The sequence below is a fragment of the Tenebrio molitor genome, chromosome 1 (genome assembly GCF_963966145.1).
Source record: "Tenebrio molitor chromosome 1, icTenMoli1.1, whole genome shotgun sequence".
NCBI classification, from domain to species: domain Eukaryota; kingdom Metazoa; phylum Arthropoda; class Insecta; order Coleoptera; family Tenebrionidae; genus Tenebrio; species Tenebrio molitor.
The window spans coordinates 33,805,889-33,826,210 of record NC_091046.1 but is presented as its reverse complement, the minus strand read 5'-3'; the positions used below and the strand labels follow the sequence as shown (position 1 = coordinate 33,826,210).

The 20,322-nt window shown below is 35.3% G+C and overlaps 2 protein-coding genes and 1 non-coding gene across 3 annotated transcripts; 2 read left to right on the top strand and 1 right to left on the bottom strand.

The window, feature by feature from the left end:
* Nucleotides 1–942: 942 nt before the first annotated feature.
* Nucleotides 943–1,105, top strand: LOC138122485 (U1 spliceosomal RNA). The gene has a single exon (XR_011156522.1). It is a non-coding gene; the product is annotated as a U1 spliceosomal RNA (small nuclear RNA).
* Nucleotides 1,106–9,583: 8,478 nt separating this feature from the next.
* Nucleotides 9,584–12,827, bottom strand: LOC138122482 (uncharacterized). The gene is made up of 2 exons (XM_069036752.1): nucleotides 10,337–12,827; nucleotides 9,584–10,282 (listed from the first exon to the last, which is right to left on the bottom strand). The coding sequence occupies exons 1-2, from the start codon at nucleotides 10,532–10,534 to the stop codon at nucleotides 9,629–9,631; spliced, it is 852 nt and encodes a 283-aa protein (XP_068892853.1). The 5' UTR covers nucleotides 10,535–12,827; the 3' UTR covers nucleotides 9,584–9,628.
* Nucleotides 12,828–13,856: 1,029 nt separating this feature from the next.
* On the top strand, nucleotides 13,857–15,521 carry LOC138126680 (zinc finger MYM-type protein 1-like). The gene has a single exon (XM_069042480.1). It carries the CDS (start codon nucleotides 13,857–13,859, stop codon nucleotides 15,519–15,521), a length of 1,665 nt encoding a protein of 554 aa, XP_068898581.1.
* The last annotated feature ends 4,801 nt before the right edge of the window (nucleotides 15,522–20,322 follow it).

Sequence of the window (20,322 nt, the reverse complement as noted above, 5' to 3'; positions counted from 1 at the left end):
GGATTTAGATAACACATTGGTAGTTGAAATTCAAAAAGGTATATTATTATACTCATGTCACATCGTGAGGAAGTTCCTTAACATTGACACAGAACATAATACACAACAAAGTCAAAATGCGGAGGCAAGACGCCGGTAATTATGTTGATAAGCACTGCACTATTACTTGATAGTAATATCCGTAATAGTGTATGTACTCCGGCAAAATTGCCGTGCCGCCGGGTGGAGGTGGGATAGTTAAAAAAGACCACAAAGAAACATGCAAGAGGGCAAAAATAACGATTTGAGATACTCGCACTATCGTTATATTTCTGAGATTAAAGCGTCCGATGCAAACCCAGACGTTTTTAATGGTAACATGGTAAAAGTACATATATTAAAAACTAATTCGAAATATACAGTGTATCTGAAATACGTGCGCTAATTTTAATCATATAACGGAAATGGGGGTTTCAAATGAAGCAAAAAATGTTATTCCTCTGAAGTTTTTGCGTAAAATCAAAAGTAAAAAATGTTTTCGTCTTGTGAACCCAATCCGGGGACATACGATATAAACATTGTAGTAATAATAATAATAATAATAATAAGGACTTTATTTGGAAAAAAAGCATACAAGTCAATAAATATTAGAGTAAGTACAAACAAAGTTGTTAGCAAAAACAGAAAGAACACGTTTCAAATATAAAGTTTTCGGAAATAATTTTATGAATTTTGAGGTATAACTTAGTATTATAAACGACTTTAAATATTACACTTTCTTTTCTGTTTGTTAAAAATGGTGCGGTGTGGTGTGATTGTGCTGTGACTGCTGTGCAACGTTACGTAATACTTCGCAATGTTATGTCATTCATAGAATCCCCGATAGATGTCATACTAGGTTTAGTATCCCGACTGTTCAAATTCCCGGTAGTGATAAAAGGTTTGCGCCTACTTTCGAAAAGCATACTTACCTGGCGTAGGGATTACCGTGATCAACAAGGCGGTTTCCCCAGGGTGAGGCCCTTCCATTGCACTGAGGTCGGGCTGACCCCTGCGATTATCCCTAATGCGGATAACTCGGGCGCACAATTTTTGGTAGTCGGGACTGCGTGCGCGCTGTCCCGGTCTTATTTAATTTAACACAAACTCTTCATCGGCTTCGTTCATCGCGCCTTTGTCAAATAATCTATTCTACAGGTCTCTAACTCTCTATAAATGATTGTCTGGTCAAGGGTCAAGCCAGCCTTAGAAAAAATTTTTACTGTTCCGCTTTTTTGAAACCGATGCCAAATTCTAGTTCGTTTTCACCACGACCTGCTAGATAGTCAGAGTGTCTATAGCGGCCTGGGCGTAGACCGAAAAATCCTATGTTCTCATGATTCTGACGTTTAGGGTTGATTTCGGGGGTTGCTGTTAGCAACTAACTGTCATGCTATCACATCGTCATGTGCATCGTGACAATTTTGACATGCAGTCCACACACATGTATCTGCATGATGCATGCAGTCATGCATAGTTGTCCAGTAATAAATGATAGGTACTTACATTACTTTAATTGTAATTACAGTTTGGATATTCTAAATAGCAAAAGCAAAATGTTGCGCACTGGTTCGGTTGTGCGGGAGGGACAAAGTTTCGGCGCCACGTTTTTTGCAAATATCTCGGTCAGTGGCGAGTGCAAATTCATAGAATAATAATTTGCCCAAAATGATATTATATTCAAAACTGTACAAAACGTAAAATATCCTTTCCACTCATTTCCACCAAGAATGGCACGGATTAATTAAGCAAATATAGGTAATTGTTTTGTTGTGGGCCCATCTTTATCTGAAATGACCCGCTTAGGAAATAATGTAGGTACTGCAAATCCAAGAATGAGATTATAATTTTAATATTAATCTAGAAATAGGAATTTGTTGTTGCTGCATTTACCGCAATATCGGTTCTAATATGATAAAAAAGCCAGTTCATAAACACTAACAGCAAAATGCTAAAAACCAGAAACACCACACAGAACTAGCATCAACAAAATTAATAAAATTGTTGTTATTAAAGCTACTTTTAAACTGCGACACTCTTTGAGTCTTTGACACTGCATTTTGACAACTTCACTGAATTCATAACATTTGTTTATGAGGTTATGATTTTTTAGTGACATTCCCCCCTAAAGTGGCGCCGTGGAGATCACAGGCACTAAAGCTTCGCCCAGGCAGATGTATAGTGAAATATGTCAATCATCAAGACGGCGGTGGTTTTCACGGTCACTTCTGACCAATGCTTCTGACCGTCGTCTGCGCTGATCGTAATAACAAGTCGTGCCAATCGCTCAAAACTCTGCGTCCGGAAAAAAGTCAAAATATCGGTAGATGTCACCACCTCGCGCGTTATGGGAAACTGTAAAAGTATTACAGAAATTACAGAAGGAAAAATTTATTCAAATCGTCAAAATTTAAATGTCTAGCTGTTTCTAGCGAATACAAATTGATATCACAAAATGATTTGCATTATTGTCATTGAAGTTCTTATTGTATTTGTTATTTTGACAATCAATGACAATTGATACTTATTCGAGTTTCAAACCCTTTTTATATCTAGCTGTTTCTCACGAACACAAATTAATATTACAAAATGATTTGCACCGATTATGATTGAAGTTCTTATAGTATTTATTGTTATTTTGATAATCAATGACGAATTAACGGTTGACATTTATTCTAGTTGTAAACCTTCCGTAGTTATTACAGTTTCCATTCATTCGCGATCCAACTGATCCAAGTGCCTCTGGTGGCCATTTCACATCGAATGGCACGACTTGTTATTATCGGCGCGGACGACGCTTCTGACATTAGTGAATGACGTTTCGTTTGCGCTTGTCAGTCGGGTTTTGGTTCCTTATATTCGTTTTATCGCAGTTAATCACAGTTAATAAACACCAAAAATCTGTATTTTTCAATAAAAATTGCAAGTACGTCCGCTTTTAGAGGTAAATACACTGGCAAAATTTGTGTTGTTATGCTTTAATGATTTATGTTTTATTTTAGCTTTATTTTCTTTACAATGGTTTATTCTGTTGAACAGAACACGTTCATTGTTGTTTTTTACTTTCGAAATGGAAGGTTTAGTAATGGGGAATTATCTGTTTGTAAAAATGAATTCCAGCAAAATATCCGAACAACATTCAAGATGATTGTTAACTCACATTAAGCGAATTGTGAACAGATTTTTAACAATCAGAACAATTAGCAAGGGTAAATCATTAGGACGACCACCAGTATCTGATGAAATACTCGAGGATTTGAAAGAAATGGTGGAAAAGACTCTACAGATATCCATAGCCTGTTTATCTCAACAATCTGGTGTACCACGAAGCACTTGTCACAAAATAATTAAAAATAAGCTACAACTGCATCTTTATAAAATTAGTCTTGTACAAGAACTCCAACCTGCAGATTATCAAAGTTGTGTTTAATAATGTAATCAGTTTGAAAATCACCTCAATTTCAGAATTGGAATTTGGAGTGCTGAGAATCCACACCAATTTGTAGAGACTCCTTTACATGTTTTGAAAATTGGTGTGTGGAACTGTGGATAGCAGTATTGCTGTACCCTTAACCAAGAAATGCTGCAAAATATTTTTGAAAATAAATGAAGAATTGTCAAGTGTTTAGAAGTTAATGGGGGACATTTTCAATCTATTTTATAAAAAAATACCTATTTGTTATCGTTATTTAGTGTTGTAAATTATGTTGTTGAATACCTACATTTGATTTTATTGAAAAACTTGTAAGACTTATTTGTTATGAAAAACACTGTTATTTATATTGGAAGAAAAAATGGGAGTCAATACCATATTTGACAATTCAGTCTAGGTCATATTTACCACTAGCATAAAACAAGAAATGTGAAAACACTAAAGCAGACAAAAAGGCAGGATTGTATTGTGGTATACGGGGACAAGGTGTCCTCAATATGTATCTGTTTGGATTTGTTCTCATACCAATTCCTGTACAGTGTGTGGCGGTACGATGGGGGCAATAATTGTTCCCCTGTTGGTGTTGATATTAAATAATAAATACATTAATGTTAGCAAGAGTAAAGCACAGTTGAAACTTGTCTCTGGTTAAAATCCAACAACCTAACCTGAAAATGTGACATTCATTATTTGCCGAATAAAGCGGCACATTCAAAATTTGACAAGTTTCCATGGCTGGCTGGACCCGACAATCATTTATAGAGACCCTGTATTCTATTCCATGTCAGAGTCCATGTTTATAAAAACAATAGGTTGTCATTAGTGGTGGAGTGATGCAGATTTTACTAATTTTAGTTACTTTTCGGTACTCGTTCGTAACTAATCGTTACTTTTAAACTCCATCCATTTTCAATATATTATCCGTTTTTTAAACTCCCGCACTGTCAAAGTGTTTGCCAGTTGCCGCACTGCCGTTCTGAGATTAGTAATTTTTACTTTAACGTTGGTGCAAACATTTGAAATTTCAAATTTGAGGTTAAGTTTAATAAATTCGCTTTCTTTCATTCAAAGTATTACTTACACGAAATGGCTGAACAAGAAGAAGATATGAAACGTAAAAGAATACTGTTAACAGGCCAGAGAGAAGCAGGGTATCATTGTTTGGAAAGACGAGAATTAACTCCATTAACATAACCCAACTTTTCTTGTTGACGTTTTTATAACTAGATTTTGTGTACAGACAACTGAAAAGGTATGTCACCATAGGTACACTCCAAAAAAAAGTCAAACATTTTACACTGACAGTGCGGTAGTTTAATAAACGGATAGTACACAACTAAGGCCCGGTTTATTCACCTTCAAGTAACTTTATTTGAACGGTAATTACCATGGATCCACCAACAGCAGATTCTAAATCATAGCAACTACTGGCCAGATAAATTTACTTCAAGGTGAATAAACCGGGCCTAAATCTAGTGATTTTAGTAACTTTTGTGGTGTAATAGGATACAGCTTTTTTCTATTGTAAATGCATCCACAGATAATAATTCAGGTTATGTGTATTTTGAAGAGGTTACAATGTACGATTTTTGTCATTTTTGAACAAATCTCTAATCGGGTCCCACAATCAAGCAAAGTAAACTAAAACTATATGAATATTTTACCTAAAATATGGTATCTACAGGTTAATATTAAATACCGGCATTGAAATCAGCAAGTATAATTTGTTTCAAAATCAAAAATCCACCAACACTGCATTCTACCTCGAAAATGCAACCGACAACGTCGCCAAATTTGGTTTTTAGTGTGTTTGGAACACGTTTGGAAGTGTCAGAAAAACGTGTGGTTATGAAATAAAACTGTTGACAGTCGTTTTGGTCGTAGTTCATCTATTTTTAAATTCTTCGAAGCACTTCGAAGCGCTCGCTTTAATTTACCGGTTAAAAGATTCCTTGTTTTTCGAGGCATTTTTATAATTTGATATTTGTGACAAACTGAAGGCCAAATTTTGGCGGAAGGTTGGACCAACCCAAAAAAATGAAACTTATTCTAGGGATTTCTTTTTTTCTGCCAACATAATTCAACAGTTGGTGGATTTTTTATTTTGAAACAGATTATAGGTGTACTATTCCGGACATGGAATCTTGGCCAACATTTTTTAGACATTTCTAAAAAAAAATATGTAAACCAATCTTTAGTGTCATTAATAAATGACAGTTATTAAAAATCACTTTGAAGTTTTTCTTATGACATCAAAAAAGCAGGGAAATGGCATTATCGAGTCAAAACTTGGGTTATATTCAATAAAGGCCAGTTCGCACATATTTGTCAGTTAAATGTCAGTTGTGGCCAAGATTCCGTGTCCGGAATAGTACCGGGTGATTTTAAATGATTGTGACTTTTTTTCTTAGGTTGGGAACATTTTTCATAAATTATTTTGACAAACGTATCAAGTTTGGCAAACTTGATTCCTTCATCAACACATTGGCGTACGTACGTCATTTTGACATTTTACGTATTAATAAATTGTGTCAAATAGGCGAGGACGCCTATGTTTATGTCAACTATAACATTAAAAAGCAGAATAACCAACAATAATATTACCAACCTATGAAAAAAAGTCACATTCATTTATAATCACCCGGTACCTTAATAAACATAATCAGATTTTAACGAAAAGATTTCAGAGCAGGACACAGAGTGGAAGCATGATACATTCAAAGTGAATAGTGCTCAAAAGCAAACTCTGTCAAGTCAAGTTTGGAGCCTGGCAGTCTTGAAATAAAAAAAAAAACGCACAACGGCGCAAATATTTCTTCACTGTTCCATCGTGCGTCGTTTCCATTCTGTGCCTGTGCCCCCGCACTAGAAATTACTCCGTTCTACTTTTCCTTCAGATATCTGTAGGAGATTGAAACTAACATTTTAAATAGATCAATTTAAATTAAAAGTGGATTAATCAACTTACGGCAAAAAATATACAGGGTGTCCCAAAAATGGCGTACTAACGGTGCACTACGGTGTAGAAGAAAAATGTTTAAAAAATTCTATTGGACTTATTTGCTGATTTAACGGTCTTTGAAAGTGGCACTTAACAGGTCAATTATTTTGAAATATATGTATGAAATTATCATGGCAGCTACCTCTTATTGTGCTTATTATCACAAAGTACAAGATCAGTCACTACCAATATTTAATCCTGCATAATAGAGAATTTCGAAGCTTTGGAAATCGAAAAAAATATTTTTTCTACTTCCTTCTCTAAAGTATGACATTTTGCACTGACAAATAGTGTATAAAACGTCACTTTAAAAACGATTGTTCATTAGTCACAACTTGGTGTCCATTCGGGCGTTTTCGGGATATTAAACACGCTCGAAGTTTCTTTAAACACGGCTTGAATTTTTTGGACATATTTAGCTCTAGATCAAGTTGGTATTTTGACGTTTATCAGTTTCGCATCCGGCGTGAAAGAAAACGTCATTGCAGTGGAATAATTCGTTGTATTTTTCAAATATGGACCTGAAGCCACCAACAGTTTGTATCCTGAGAAATATATATATTCCTATTTGGTATGTTCATTTATTTTGTATGTTTAAATTAACGTTTAATAAAAAAGTTGCTTGTTTCGTTTGTGTGTTCCATTTGTTAATTTGGTCGTAGAAAAAGTATAGTATTCAACTCGTTTATAAACTTCTCTAGACACTTGTTTATTAAACACTCGCTCCGCTACGCTTCGCTCGTGCCTAACATAAAACGCGTGTCTAAAGTGCCGTTTATAAATCTTGTTGCATAATATACTATTAAATCCACTACGTTAACATTTCAAGGTAATGATGTACGAATATATCTTTGTTTACATTGTATTACATTATTATTATTAGGCAGAATATAGCCTAAGGGAGTTCGTTTCGGCTCAGGGACGCGAGGGTTGCGGGTTCGATTCCGACCCAGGGCGAAATTAAAAAAAAAAAAGGCTATATTCTGTCTCGTGATTCGGAAGTCACGTTAAGCCATTGGTCCCGGTCTACTGAGTTGGTCATCATGCCCCTCATAGATTTGTAAACCAGTCCTAGACTGTGTAACAAATTATATTTTATATAAAAATAATAAAAATAATTATTTTTTTTGTCGGAAACATTTTTTCCATATTTTTTTCATGTACATTTAAACATCCTCGATAAGGTAGTAAGTAGTTTGTACGCCATTTTTGGGACACCTGTATCCAACCATTCGGTAAACTGGCATCCTCCTCAAATTTGGACCATTTACTTCCCAAATGTTTTTAAAACACCGGTCGACACTTTGTTTTGTCTCCAAACTGAGGCATTTTCTATTTATAACCCTGCCTGTGGCCTCCATGATATCGCTACTTCATCGTATTTTTTTCGACAGTAATTAATTAATTATAATCTGGCAGTGTCAAATTTTTTGACAAATTCACGACGTCCGCTTTGAATATTGAATATTAGAAAAAATAAAACACTTTCATTGCAATACAAAAAAAGAAAAATCCCTAACAGTAATGTATATTGAAAATGGATGGAGTTTAGGTACAATACTCGTTACTTTCTATTCGTTACTGAGTACTCGTTTGCCTTTAAACTTATATTGAAGTTATCGCTTATCGGCAGTCGCAGCAACTTTAGCCACTTTAGGTACCGGGTGAGTCAAGTTGATTCATTGATTGAATGATGTAATTTATGGTTAATTAGAGGAGTTAAAAATTAAGCCAGGAAAATAATAAACACTATATTAAAAAAAGTATTCAGTAAAATGAAAATCTTTTATTCACAATAACTACAACTAATGTTGCCAGTTGTCATGCTTTAATTTTGTTAAATTGGCAGTACTGAGGAAAGTAGTATGTATACTCAATTTCATATAAATGTGCATCTAAGCAAGCCATGAAAATCTGATTTTCTGTTGGCATTAAAGCTAAAGCTAGTGACTTTGACTTTCAAAGTTGCTTGCTCTGCGCGAACCCGATTTGACTAATTTTTCAGTTTTTGTCCATTTTAACATTGCTGATTTCAAAAGCAATGTTACGTCTTTTTACTGATTAAATTAAAGTAATTCTTATTTGTTTTTGTGTTTGTATTTTTACCAAGTAAAGATTTATTGGACATGACCTTCATAAATGTGACTTTTGTAATATAACTAAATTAAAGGTGCTTTTACAAATGCACAGCTCACTTGATGAACATTTATATGAAATCAATTATAGTTACATCATATCACAGTATACCTTCTAAGCAGTAGTCGCACTCCGCAAAATATTTGTATTCAGTTGTAAGTCCGCGCAAGTTACTGCGCAAGTGTCAGATCGTCATGAAAACTAACATTTAGTTCATATTCTATGGTCTGCGGTCCATGTTTTGCTACTTGAAAGCATTACCTATTTACGTATCAAACTATCCATACAAGATTGTAAATTGTAACTAGAAAATAAGTATCATTTTTAATTTTTTTATAGGTACGGTTGGCTTAAAAAAAACGGGAACTGTCAGAAAAAGTTCTGTCAAATTTTATTAAAATTTTATAGTTTGAAACGGCGTTTTAGAATTTAGGTTAAGAAACTGCACTTATGTGTCAGAAATATTACTGTCAAACAGACACAAATTAACATAAATTGACAAATTAAATTTCCAATTCACATTAGGTCAAATTTCATTTCCCGTTTTTTTTTAAAGATCCAATGCCCCCGATTTAAATTCCTGTCCGCAATGTTTAAATTTCATGTAAAACGCCCGTTAAATTCATTGCGCAGTAACTTGCGCGAAAGCACAACGGTTTCAAAAAACATCAAAGTGCCGACGTCGAGTGAGACTACTGCTTAGAGGGTATACATACTGTGATTGCGTAATTATATTATTTCATTTCATGTTGGTTGTAAACCTTTTTTAACTAAATTTGAAATGCTATGTTGCAAGATGATTCTAAAACAAAAAGTAAATAAAGTTATCAATTAATGTCATTTTGACGTTTTTCTAATTTATTTTATCCACAATTACCTTATAATTGAAGTTTTATCCACACTTATGAACCGTATAAAGTAACACTTTATCTACTAGTGGAATAATGAAATCACTTTATTCCACTAGTGGAATAATGAAAAAATACAATCTTAAATCAATCGCATTCTATTTATTATTAATATTGACATTAACATTTACATTAATAGACATTTCGTTTTTTTGTTTTATCATATTTCACTTCGTGTCCATTAATAAGAAGCTTGTAGTTGTTATCGGTTCCAGAACGAATAGTAGTTGTAGGAACAATGGACGTCTCTAGTAAGGAACGACTAGTACCAGGAGAACCTTGGATTTTCCTTGAGATATCAAGCTTATTAGATACAGAATCTTCGATATAAGTTTCTGCTATGGCGGAGCTCCTCCAACCACCATGTCGTTTAATTGTTGTAAGATTAGCACCTCCATTGGCCAGTAAAGTTGTTGAAATGCGCCTCATACAATGGCCGGTATAAGCTTCTCCGTTCGCCAGATTCAAAAACGAAGCAACTATTGAAGGAACTTTCGATAAAGTGTTAATTCCAACAGGTTGCGATGTACATTTTTGCTTAGCGTATCGTAAAAAGAATCTCTCAATGGATAACTTCTTCGGACGTAAGGACATGTATTTCCTACACTTCTCCACAGTGTTGATAGAAAATCCTTCTTCTAAAATTGTGAATTTTCGTGAAACGCCCGTCTTGGTATCTGGTATCGAAACAATCAGGTATGCGCCCTTGTCTTCTACATCACTGATTTTCAAATTTGTCAGCTCACAGCATCGACAGGCACCAGACATCCCCATTATTAATGCAACCTAACATATTCCAAAATTTATTATCTACAATGTCTATGTAATGACAGAGATTACCTTGATCATCAAATATTCTTTATCGCAAGCCCTTGTCAAAAACTCTTCCACGTGTGTTCTTTCCAATACTTCAGCTTTCTTCGGCCTGTATCCTCTTGACTGATTCTTCAGATAGGCCATGAGCTTACTATATTTTCCAATGTCTATGTTTTTAAAGACCTTTATAGCGGCCTTCAGCATCGAGTACTTCGACCACATGGATGAAATTGCATACCTACCTCTTCTTCAAATTTAAGAAATACGATAGCAGAACTTCCTCATTTATTGTCATTACCCCCCGTTCTTCTTTCCAATCATTAAATTCAGCTTCCTCAACAATTGTCTCAGGAACAGGATCACTTTCTTCCATTTTCACCAACTTGCACAGCGTTTTGTACAAATGGAGTCGATAACAATCAAAGATAAATAGCGACTATTCAACACCTCCCATGTTTTTTAGTTAATTTCAATGATTTTTGAGGTGACATCCGCTGTCAGAGTGTAATGTCAAATCATTTTTTGATGACATGAGATGAAATTTTGGCGATTCTGATTTTAAATCGCTGTAATTGTGGATAAAACGTTATATTGCATTCGTGTTTTAGTCGCATTTTATCCACTTAAGAATATTAAATGCTCGTGCGTTCGCACTCGCGGTTAAAAATTCTTGCGTGGATAAAATGCTATCTAAAACACTTATATGTACAATAAATAACTATTAAATTATACAACACAGAGTAATAATTTAAATGGTTTACTACAAGTGCATAATGCCAAAAGTTGTGTCTTTCGAGACAAAACATAGTGTGTGAAGTGCTACACACATTTTAAACGATCTAAGTATACTCCATTCTTTATCTTGGTGAGTAGTCGATGCGATCAAGCAAGCCATGGGTAGCTTTGTAAGTTTTACTTTTTCCACCAAATTTGTATGTGGTGTAAATCAAATATTAACTGTCATCGGTGTCATTCAGATTCAGAGTCTTCGTCAAGCATTTATGTCCAAATCTCGCGATCTTATGTCGCGAAATGAAAATATATGTATAAGCCGTTGTAGTGACCCAGTTTAAAATTTAAACTTTTATTACCGGTACCGCCACGAGAGCGCGCCATAGTACTAGCGGCTAGACTAGGTACTAAGGGATGGGGTTGGTAATCCTGGGGAGTTGGCAACGAAAAAGCGGAGATATAGCGGGGATGAAGCGGTCTCTCGCGCGCGTGGTTAAAGGGGGGTAGGTCACTTTTGTTTAGTTTTTCGAAACGAACACACCTTGCGAAGAGCGATCCAAGTTTCTCAAATTTGTAAGTTAAATCCGAACCAATTACACTACCGTCCCGAGTAGATATTTTGTGTCCCCGTGAAGAATCCGGCAGTTTCTTTTATCCACACGGGTAATTATTTATCTCACGTTCGTTGTCCGTTGTTTTTGTTTTTGGGACCAGGACCACGTGGTAAGGGTATGTTGTAGATTTCATTTTGTTGCATGCTGTTTCTTTAAGAAGCGCTCATTTGTTAATTTTAAGCGTTATCTTTCTCCCGGGAGGTTCATTTTTGGCAATCTGTTAATTTCGAAAATTAGTAACCGTCGTCCGGACCGCGTGCGTCCATGTTGTTTTTCTTTCACTAACATTTTCTAACGGCACTCGACCCGCCATACTTTTTTGTTTAGTATTGCCAGCGAGTATTGTATTCTTTTTTTAAAGCGTTGTATTTTATCGTTATTTAACCTCGCGTTTTGTTCTCTTTTATTTCCTCATTGTTTAATGTTGCGTTTTGTTTTGCTTATTTTATCATTGTTTAATGTTGCGCTCTGTTTTGCTGGATTTTCTCATCATTGAATTTTACTCTTTGTTTGATTGAATTAAACTCGGTTTTTGTTTTTTTTTCTTTGTGTTGTTGCTAGATTTCGGAAAAGTTAAAGTTAAAATGTTGTAAGTACGAACACATGGGGGCTAGGTGACATTCAGGAGGTCGGAGGGGTTGTTTAGTCAAATTTCCGTGGGGGCGATGGTTATGCAGGACCGTATAACGGAGGTGGAACAAGTTCTGCTGTATGCGACTCTGAGAAGCTGACGTGAAGCCACCGTCGCAGTTATAGGGATCTGGGGAGTTTGTCGGTAAACGGTTGGTTGGGGAAGATGGAACAAGTTCTGCTCTACGCGACTCTGAGAAGCTCATCGTACAACCCCGAACGCTAATATCACTCGGAATTGGTCGGTACCGTGGAGGGAGAAAAGACTGGAGATGTCACTAATTCAAATAAGTGTACCGGCCCGCGAAAGCTACAGAGTCATAAAAGGTTTCTGAATATAGACGCTAGGCCAATGGCTTCCTTCGCCTTGGTTCCAGGCGCTTTATACTTCTTTGTCTAGCGCATTGTGGACTGGGTCATAAAAGGTTGTTGCACGTGCTTTTAGAGGGTTCGGATTTTTAACATGGGAAGCATAGGAAATGCCATCTCCAGTCTTTTCTCCCTCCACGGTCGGTACACAGTAGTCCGACACGCGATACCCCGAGTACCTATAAATGACGCTGCTTTCAAGACGATTCAGATTTTCTAAGTCCCCTCGCGGCCGAAAGTTTGTTACCTCCAGCTCTAAGTTCCCGTCGGCGTACCTTGACCGCATAGTTCCAAATTAAACATTGTTTTGTCCAGTGGCGGCTGCTGCAGGGAGGGCAATGGGGCACTGCCCCCCTGATAAATTTCTTTTAACAGATAAATCAATTATAAATACCTAATTTGCATGTAACAAATGTTTAATATGTTTTTGGAAATGACAATCAGTAGTAATACTCCGTCAGACTCAGCGCCCAGATGAAAAATCGCAGACCGTCGCCGGCTACGCTGAGCCCCGGGACACTTCCTATATTGTCCGCAATCTGCATGCAACGTTTATTATGAATCCAGCATGAAATCTGGTGGGGATAGTACGCGGCTCTAGCCCAGCAGCGGGACACAATCCATTATGCCTCACCGTTCAGTGTTAAGGTAGTGTGGGCGTTTGTTGCATTTTCTGTCTTCCGAACGCAATCGCAACGCAACTATGAATTCCGTTAGTAACATAATCGAACTGATAAAAAATAACCAACTGAGTCATGACATTAAAATAGAATTAAAAAATCTAGGCCCCCCTAGACCAGATTTACTGATTAAAAATGTAGAAAACAATTTGAAAACTAATAAAACCGTGTCGAGAAAGTTCAACAGAAGCTCTTACAGTTTATCAGACTGGTTGTGTGGGTGTAATGTGCAGAATGCTTTTTTTTGTTTTGTATGCTTAATTAAGAATTCGCCACAAAGCGATCCTGCCTGGACTTCTAAAGGTATTAGCGATTTAAAACACCTTGGTGAAAAAGTAAACAGACATAAACGAAGTGAAAAACATCTAAATAACATGATAGAATATTCAGTTTTGGGTAAGGTAAATATAATGTGCCAGCTAAACACTGCATATAGATTAAACATAATCCAACACAATGAAAACGTCAGTAAAAACAGACATATTCTTGGAAAATTAATAGACCATTAAATTTTGCGGCATGTTTGAAATCGCTTTAAGGGGCCATGACGAAACACAAGACAGTGCGAATCCGGGAATTTTTCGTGGATTGGTCAATTTATTGGCAGAAATTGATAGCACCCTCAAGGACCACATCAGTAAATCTAATAATAGAGTTTTTATGGGTTTATCAAAAACCATTCAAAATGAATTGCTGGATAGTATCTACGAAGTATGTCGCACTTTGATTTTAGATGAAATCAACAAAGCACACTACATAGCTATACAAGCAGACGAGACGACAGATTCGGCAACACTTTCCCAGTTAGTTTTTATAGTTCGATACGAGCTGAACGGAAAAATACAAGAACGATTTCTATCGTTTCTGCAACCAGAAAATCATACTGCTGATGGCATTAGTAAATGTTTATTAGAAGAACTTACGAAAATTAAATTGGACGAAACGCCTGAAAAATTAATCGCCCAAAGCTACGATGGCGCCTCAGTAATGAGTGGTAGAAACAACGGGGTTCAGGCAAAAATTAAAGAAATTTATAAAAATGCAAATTATATCCACTGTTATGCGCACCAGTTAAATCTGATAATTGAACGGGCTGCCTCACAGAACAAACAAGTGAAAGTTTTCTTTTGCAATCTAGATGGTTTTTCTACTTTTTTTACAAGATCTCCAAAGCGCACTGCTATACTGGATGAGGTTGTGAAAAATCGACTTCCGCGATCTGCACCAACCAGATGGAACTTTAAATCAAGATGTGTTGTGAGTGTCTTCAAATATAAAAAAGATCTTATCACATGCCTGACGCGGATCGTAGATGATGAATCTAGTGACCAGTCGACAATAAGGAAAGCTGTAGGCTTGAAACACATTTTAAACGATTATGATTTCAATTACTGGTTATATTTTTTTAATAAAATCATGCCGCATTGCGAAATTCTCTACAACCAATTACAACGTCGTGAAATTGATAGTATTAAAATGCAGTCTTGTGTGTCGTCATTTAAATCGTCAATTCAGCATGTGAGAAACTCAACTGATTACGATTATTACAATGAAAATAGTGATAACGATGATGAAGAAGAAGAGAAACATTCTCGACAACGGAACAAAAGACCCCGTTATGAAGACAAACACAAAATGGTTGCTAAAGAAGTGTGCGACATTATTATTAACAATATTGATGACCGTTTTTTGTTTAGTGATCACCTATCTATAGCTCTTCTTTTTCAACCACACTTATTTTCAACGTATCAACATTCTTTCCCCGAAACTGAATTCCGGATGGCCGTGAAGACTTTTAATTTGGATTCGATTGCTTTTAAGCATGAATTGGTAGTTTTATATAATAGACCAGATTTTGGAACTGCTTCATGCGCTCTAACATTACTGCAATGTTTCTACGAAAATAATTTAACAACTACATTTGTCGAATCTGTGAAGCTGCTGAAAATAATTTGCACCATACCAATGACAACAGCAGAAAGTGAAAGGTGTTTTTCTACATTGAAGAGAATAAAAACCTTTTCCAGAAACACCATGCAGGAAAGCAGACTATGTGCCTTAGCGATGTGTTCCATTGAAAAACAATTACTGACGTCGACACCAAACTTCAATGAATTAGTTATTGATCATTTTACTCATTGCAAGGAACGGCGAATGGATTTTATTTTCAAACAAGTTAATTAAATAACATGCTGAGTTTAAGTTTTTTTCTGTACTTAATTTTTGATATTAAACACTTTAAAAATCGTCATAAAATTGGGGTTTTGAAAGCATATTTCCATATTTCTCCTCAAAACCCCCGATGATTTTTTTTAAATGCCCCGTTTTACTTTTTAAGCCACGAAATTTCCAAAAAAATTTGAATGCGGCGCATTTTCCAGAGAGTTCTCGCTCCCCGGACTCCCCTCCGTTGGCTTCACCACTTCTTAATTTTTTGCCCCACCTTCTTAAACACCCACGAGCCGCCACTGGTTTTGTCATTAATTGAATGGTAAAATATGAGTAATACCTGGGATACGGTTTTTGAAGAGGGTTTTTCATCCGTCCCTGTCTGTAATAACTGCACCATAATTTGTTTACTTGTTTTGCAAGCTTTAACTGTCATTTTGTCTGTCATGTGCCCGTTTTTCTGTTATGTTAAATATTGTTGCATTCATCTTGTCGTTTATCTTTGTGATGTACTCAACTAGTTAATTTCTTGTACTTCGTTAAACTTAATTTCTGTCCTTTGTATTCGTTTCAATTTCTTTTTCATCAAAGTTATTACAGACATTTTTAATAAAAGGTATTTTGCGTTCCTCACATGTGTGTTTTATTTGCGGCACTCTTCCAACTGGAACCCTCACCGTTTGCATTCCGAACCTTTTCCGCCAAAAGAAAATCACAACGTAGGGCTCCTCCGATTCGATGACGAGCACGACCACATTAGTTATCTTTTTACGCAGGTTCGAATATTTGGCGGAAAAAGTAATGTTTTCAAATCATTACACCGTACACATCGATTCTTAAATTTAACCGTTGCCGGTCTGAAAATTATCGGCGCGTCCGTCGTCGGTCAATCCGACCGAACATTCAACGTTATTCCCGTCCCGTGCCGGGCAATATTGCAAAGACGTTTGGGTTTGAAAAATTAACCGGATTCTTAAACCATAAACCGGACCTAATTTCACCGGAGAGTGTGTGGTCGATCTAGAACATTTTGAAATTCCCAAGTAAGTTATGAAAATTTTAGAAAACGATGCGATGTGAAGATGACACGTTTGAGGTTATGTCCCGATGCGTGTGAATCATGAGCAATTCAACCTGGAAAATAATAAATAGAAAGACTTTGCGGCGTCTCTGTAAGTACATTATTGTAATATTTGAATATTTTTTAACAACTACCAACGCACTTTTCCATGGGAACTTTCAAAAATCCCTAAATTCAACTTGACGGCTGAAAATTTTCCTAAGACCACCAAGATAAAGAATGGATTATAACGATGCGTTATTAACAGATTGATGGACATCTTTAATGTGAGAACAATGAATTTGTATTCGATTAAATCCTAAACTGTATACAGTACGATTTCGACAATTCACACACTCTGGTTTTCTATTAATTTCTTTTAATACAGTTTCAATCGATTCGTAAAAAAGCAGAACATAAGTATGGCAACATTGTAACTTCTTCAAAATTTCTAACCAAATTTTTCTTCAGATATACAGGATGAAATCTGTCAGATTGTCATGACCAAGCATCGTTTTTTTAAAGTTGGAATACATTATAGTTGCCATATTTAACCACAATCATTTTGAATCACCCAATACTATAGAATGCAAAGCAGATTATATGATGTGAATTTCATAAATGTGTTCTTTGAATTAATTGTGAATTATGAGCGTCTACGAAAAAAAATGTTTTTTTGTTCAAAATCGATTTTTAAAATTTTATGGCTCTGAATGAAGTGATAACGGAAAATTGATTGCACACATTTGAAGTCTTATATCAAGGGAATGTAACTCTAAAGTTTCGTAATTTTTATTAATTTTTTAATAGGGTTAATCGTGCGGGCGGTAAAACTTGACTCACCCGGTACGTACTATTAGTAGTGAAAAATCAGGTAAAAAGGAATGTACATACAGGTGATTCTGAAATAAGTTTGGAAAAAAAAACAAGTAATTGGTGATGATGAGATGAAGTCATAGACAAAAAAAATTTCTTATCAAAGTTTTTTCGTTTTCGAGATACAAATGATTGAAAATTTGGTCAAAATTGCTAGTAGGCTGCTGAGTTAAAGGTGATTACCTGATTATCTTGGTAGTTTAGCAACAATAATAATCAAAGGTGCCCGTCAGTCACAAACGTAACCTTCATTTCCATAGAAACATTTACAAAGCAGTGTGCTTGCACCTTGCACCTACGCCTTTATTGTGGAGTTGATGTAACAATGGTTGCTAATGAAGTGAACAAATTTTCCTATTCATAGGCGTTGAAAATACAAGGATATAAGGTAATTTCCTTCCTTTTGATTTCACCTCCAAAAGTCATTTACGCAGAATTATTTTGTGTCAAGGATAGGTACTCCACATTTTTTTTCCAAACTTATTTCAGAATCACCCTGTATACACAATATTGAAAAAAACACAAACTACTTCTAAACGTAAAGAAATGCAACGTAAAAAAACATAAGACGCGACGTGAACCGCTGAAAACAGCTCAAATTAAAATCCAGAAACAGAGGTAGGTATTTTAAGCGCGAGGCCAGCCCACTACGCTGCATACATTATACCGTTATTGACTGCGCAACTCTCTGACGTCATATCGTAATGAAGTCCAAAGTACAATCGGAATGTTTTATAATATCCCGATGCATAGATTCTATCCGAATTTTTTTTTGAGTGCATTGCTGACAAAGTTATCATTGCTTTCTCAGCAATGCACGAAAATAAAATTTTCAGGATATGAATCTATGCAGAGGGATGTTCGGCAAGAAAATCACATGAATACATTAACCATCAGTGAAGGACAAAAAATGTATCTAAAGTCTTTTAAAAATACATAACAAGACTGTAGAATTTTAACTCCTCGACAGATTGAACTTTTACATATTTATAAAAATGTAGTAATTCGAATAAAAATTTTACTATTTTTGTTATACTGGAAATATTTTTCTTTCTACGTAGAGTTGTCAAATTTCTTTCCGGAAATATTTTATGTAGATATCCATGGCTTATAACAATAAACGTAGCTTTCTCATTGGATAGTAGATTCATGAATGCGATTTTCTTTGTAAGAAACTTTGTTTAAAGAAGTTTAAGTTTTTAACTTAACTGAAAACACAAAAATTAATTAACTAATAACTACAATAACTACAATAACAAAAAGTTCAAAAAAATTAACTTATTGTATCTTCATTGCCGTACACATTTTACTAAGGTGATTTTGGCTAAAATTCGCATACTATCACATGTTAAAAGGAACGCCTCAACTTCGAAAACATCCTGTATATTTACCTAATAAATAATTACAGCCTCGATACCGTAAACGGTAGACAAGGAAGGATTATAATACAGGGTTATTCTAAATGATTGTAGTCGAAGTAGGCGTGAAAACTGAATGTAAAATTTATGGTTGCCGCTCCACATAAAAAAATCATCAAAATGATGTGTTAAATTGGCTGCAAAACAACTCAATATTTTTAAAATTGATTGTAGAACAACTCAATATTTCTGGATTCAATCGTTAATTTAACAAAAATAAATAAAATCCTCATCACCGCACACTACAATCATTTAGAATAACCCTGTATATATAATACATACAGGGTTATTCTAAATGATTGCAGTCGAAGTAGGCCATGCCCACGTTATTACGTTTTTGCCGCTTTCATGTGAACTGTCAGTTATGTCGCTGTCACTGTCATTTTTTAGATGAAAAGTGCGGTGATGAGGATTTTATTTATTTTTGTTAAATTAACGATTGAATCCAGAAATATTGAGTTGTTCTACAATCAATTTTAAAAATATTGAGTTGTTTTGCACCCAATTTAACACATCATTTTGATGATTTTTTTATGTGGAGCGGCAACCATAAATTTTACATTCAGTTTTCACGCCTACTTCGACTACAATCATTTAGAATAATCCTGTATATACAGCCTTATAACATGAGTGAGACTAGATCGCCGATAGGTGGCGCTATCGGCGCGGCGGTAGTGGAAATCTGTGTACTAGTTTGTCTAACGTTGCGAGGCTACGGCACATCCAAAATTTGTGTGGGTTTTTTTTCAACTGCGATGAGACAATCATTTATAGTGACCCTATGGCGGCCAAAAAATTTTATCCGTCAATTTCTGTCACTTCAAAAAAAAATTGTAAACCATACTTTATTATCATTATAATTACCGTCTTGATTATGATTGGCATTTTTTGGTTGGTAAATTTCAAAACTCACTCATTTTTCAGACGTTTACCTCAGGTTCTCTATGTACTATTGCGGGCAAAAAAAGTGGGACATCAACGTCATTATCTTGACTTTTAATGTGAAATAACCCTTATCTGATTCTAACCCTATTTTGATTTGATTGACGTTGTCATTAAGTATTGTAAGCACGTAGTGAATTTTTAATTAATGCAAAGCCCGAATCAAAATCTACCTTCATCAAAAGAAGAGGGCATTTGGAAAAGGAAAATAGGAGTATAAAATAAATTTTTAAACTGTCAGCTAGAATAGTGTCAAAAAAAATGACAATAAAGCTTGAACTACATCGAATTTTTCAAAACTGACAGAAGTTTGATGTCCCACTTTTTTTGCTCGCAATAGTAGGACAGCTCTCGTATACTGTATTCTTTATCTTAGTGAGTGGTCTTAGGGAAATTTTCAGTCGTCAAGTTGAATTTAGGGATTTTTGAAAGTTCCCATGGAAAAGTGCGTTGGTAGTTGTTAAAAAATATTCAAATATTACAATAATCATAATAATGTATAATCTTGTCAAAAATAAAT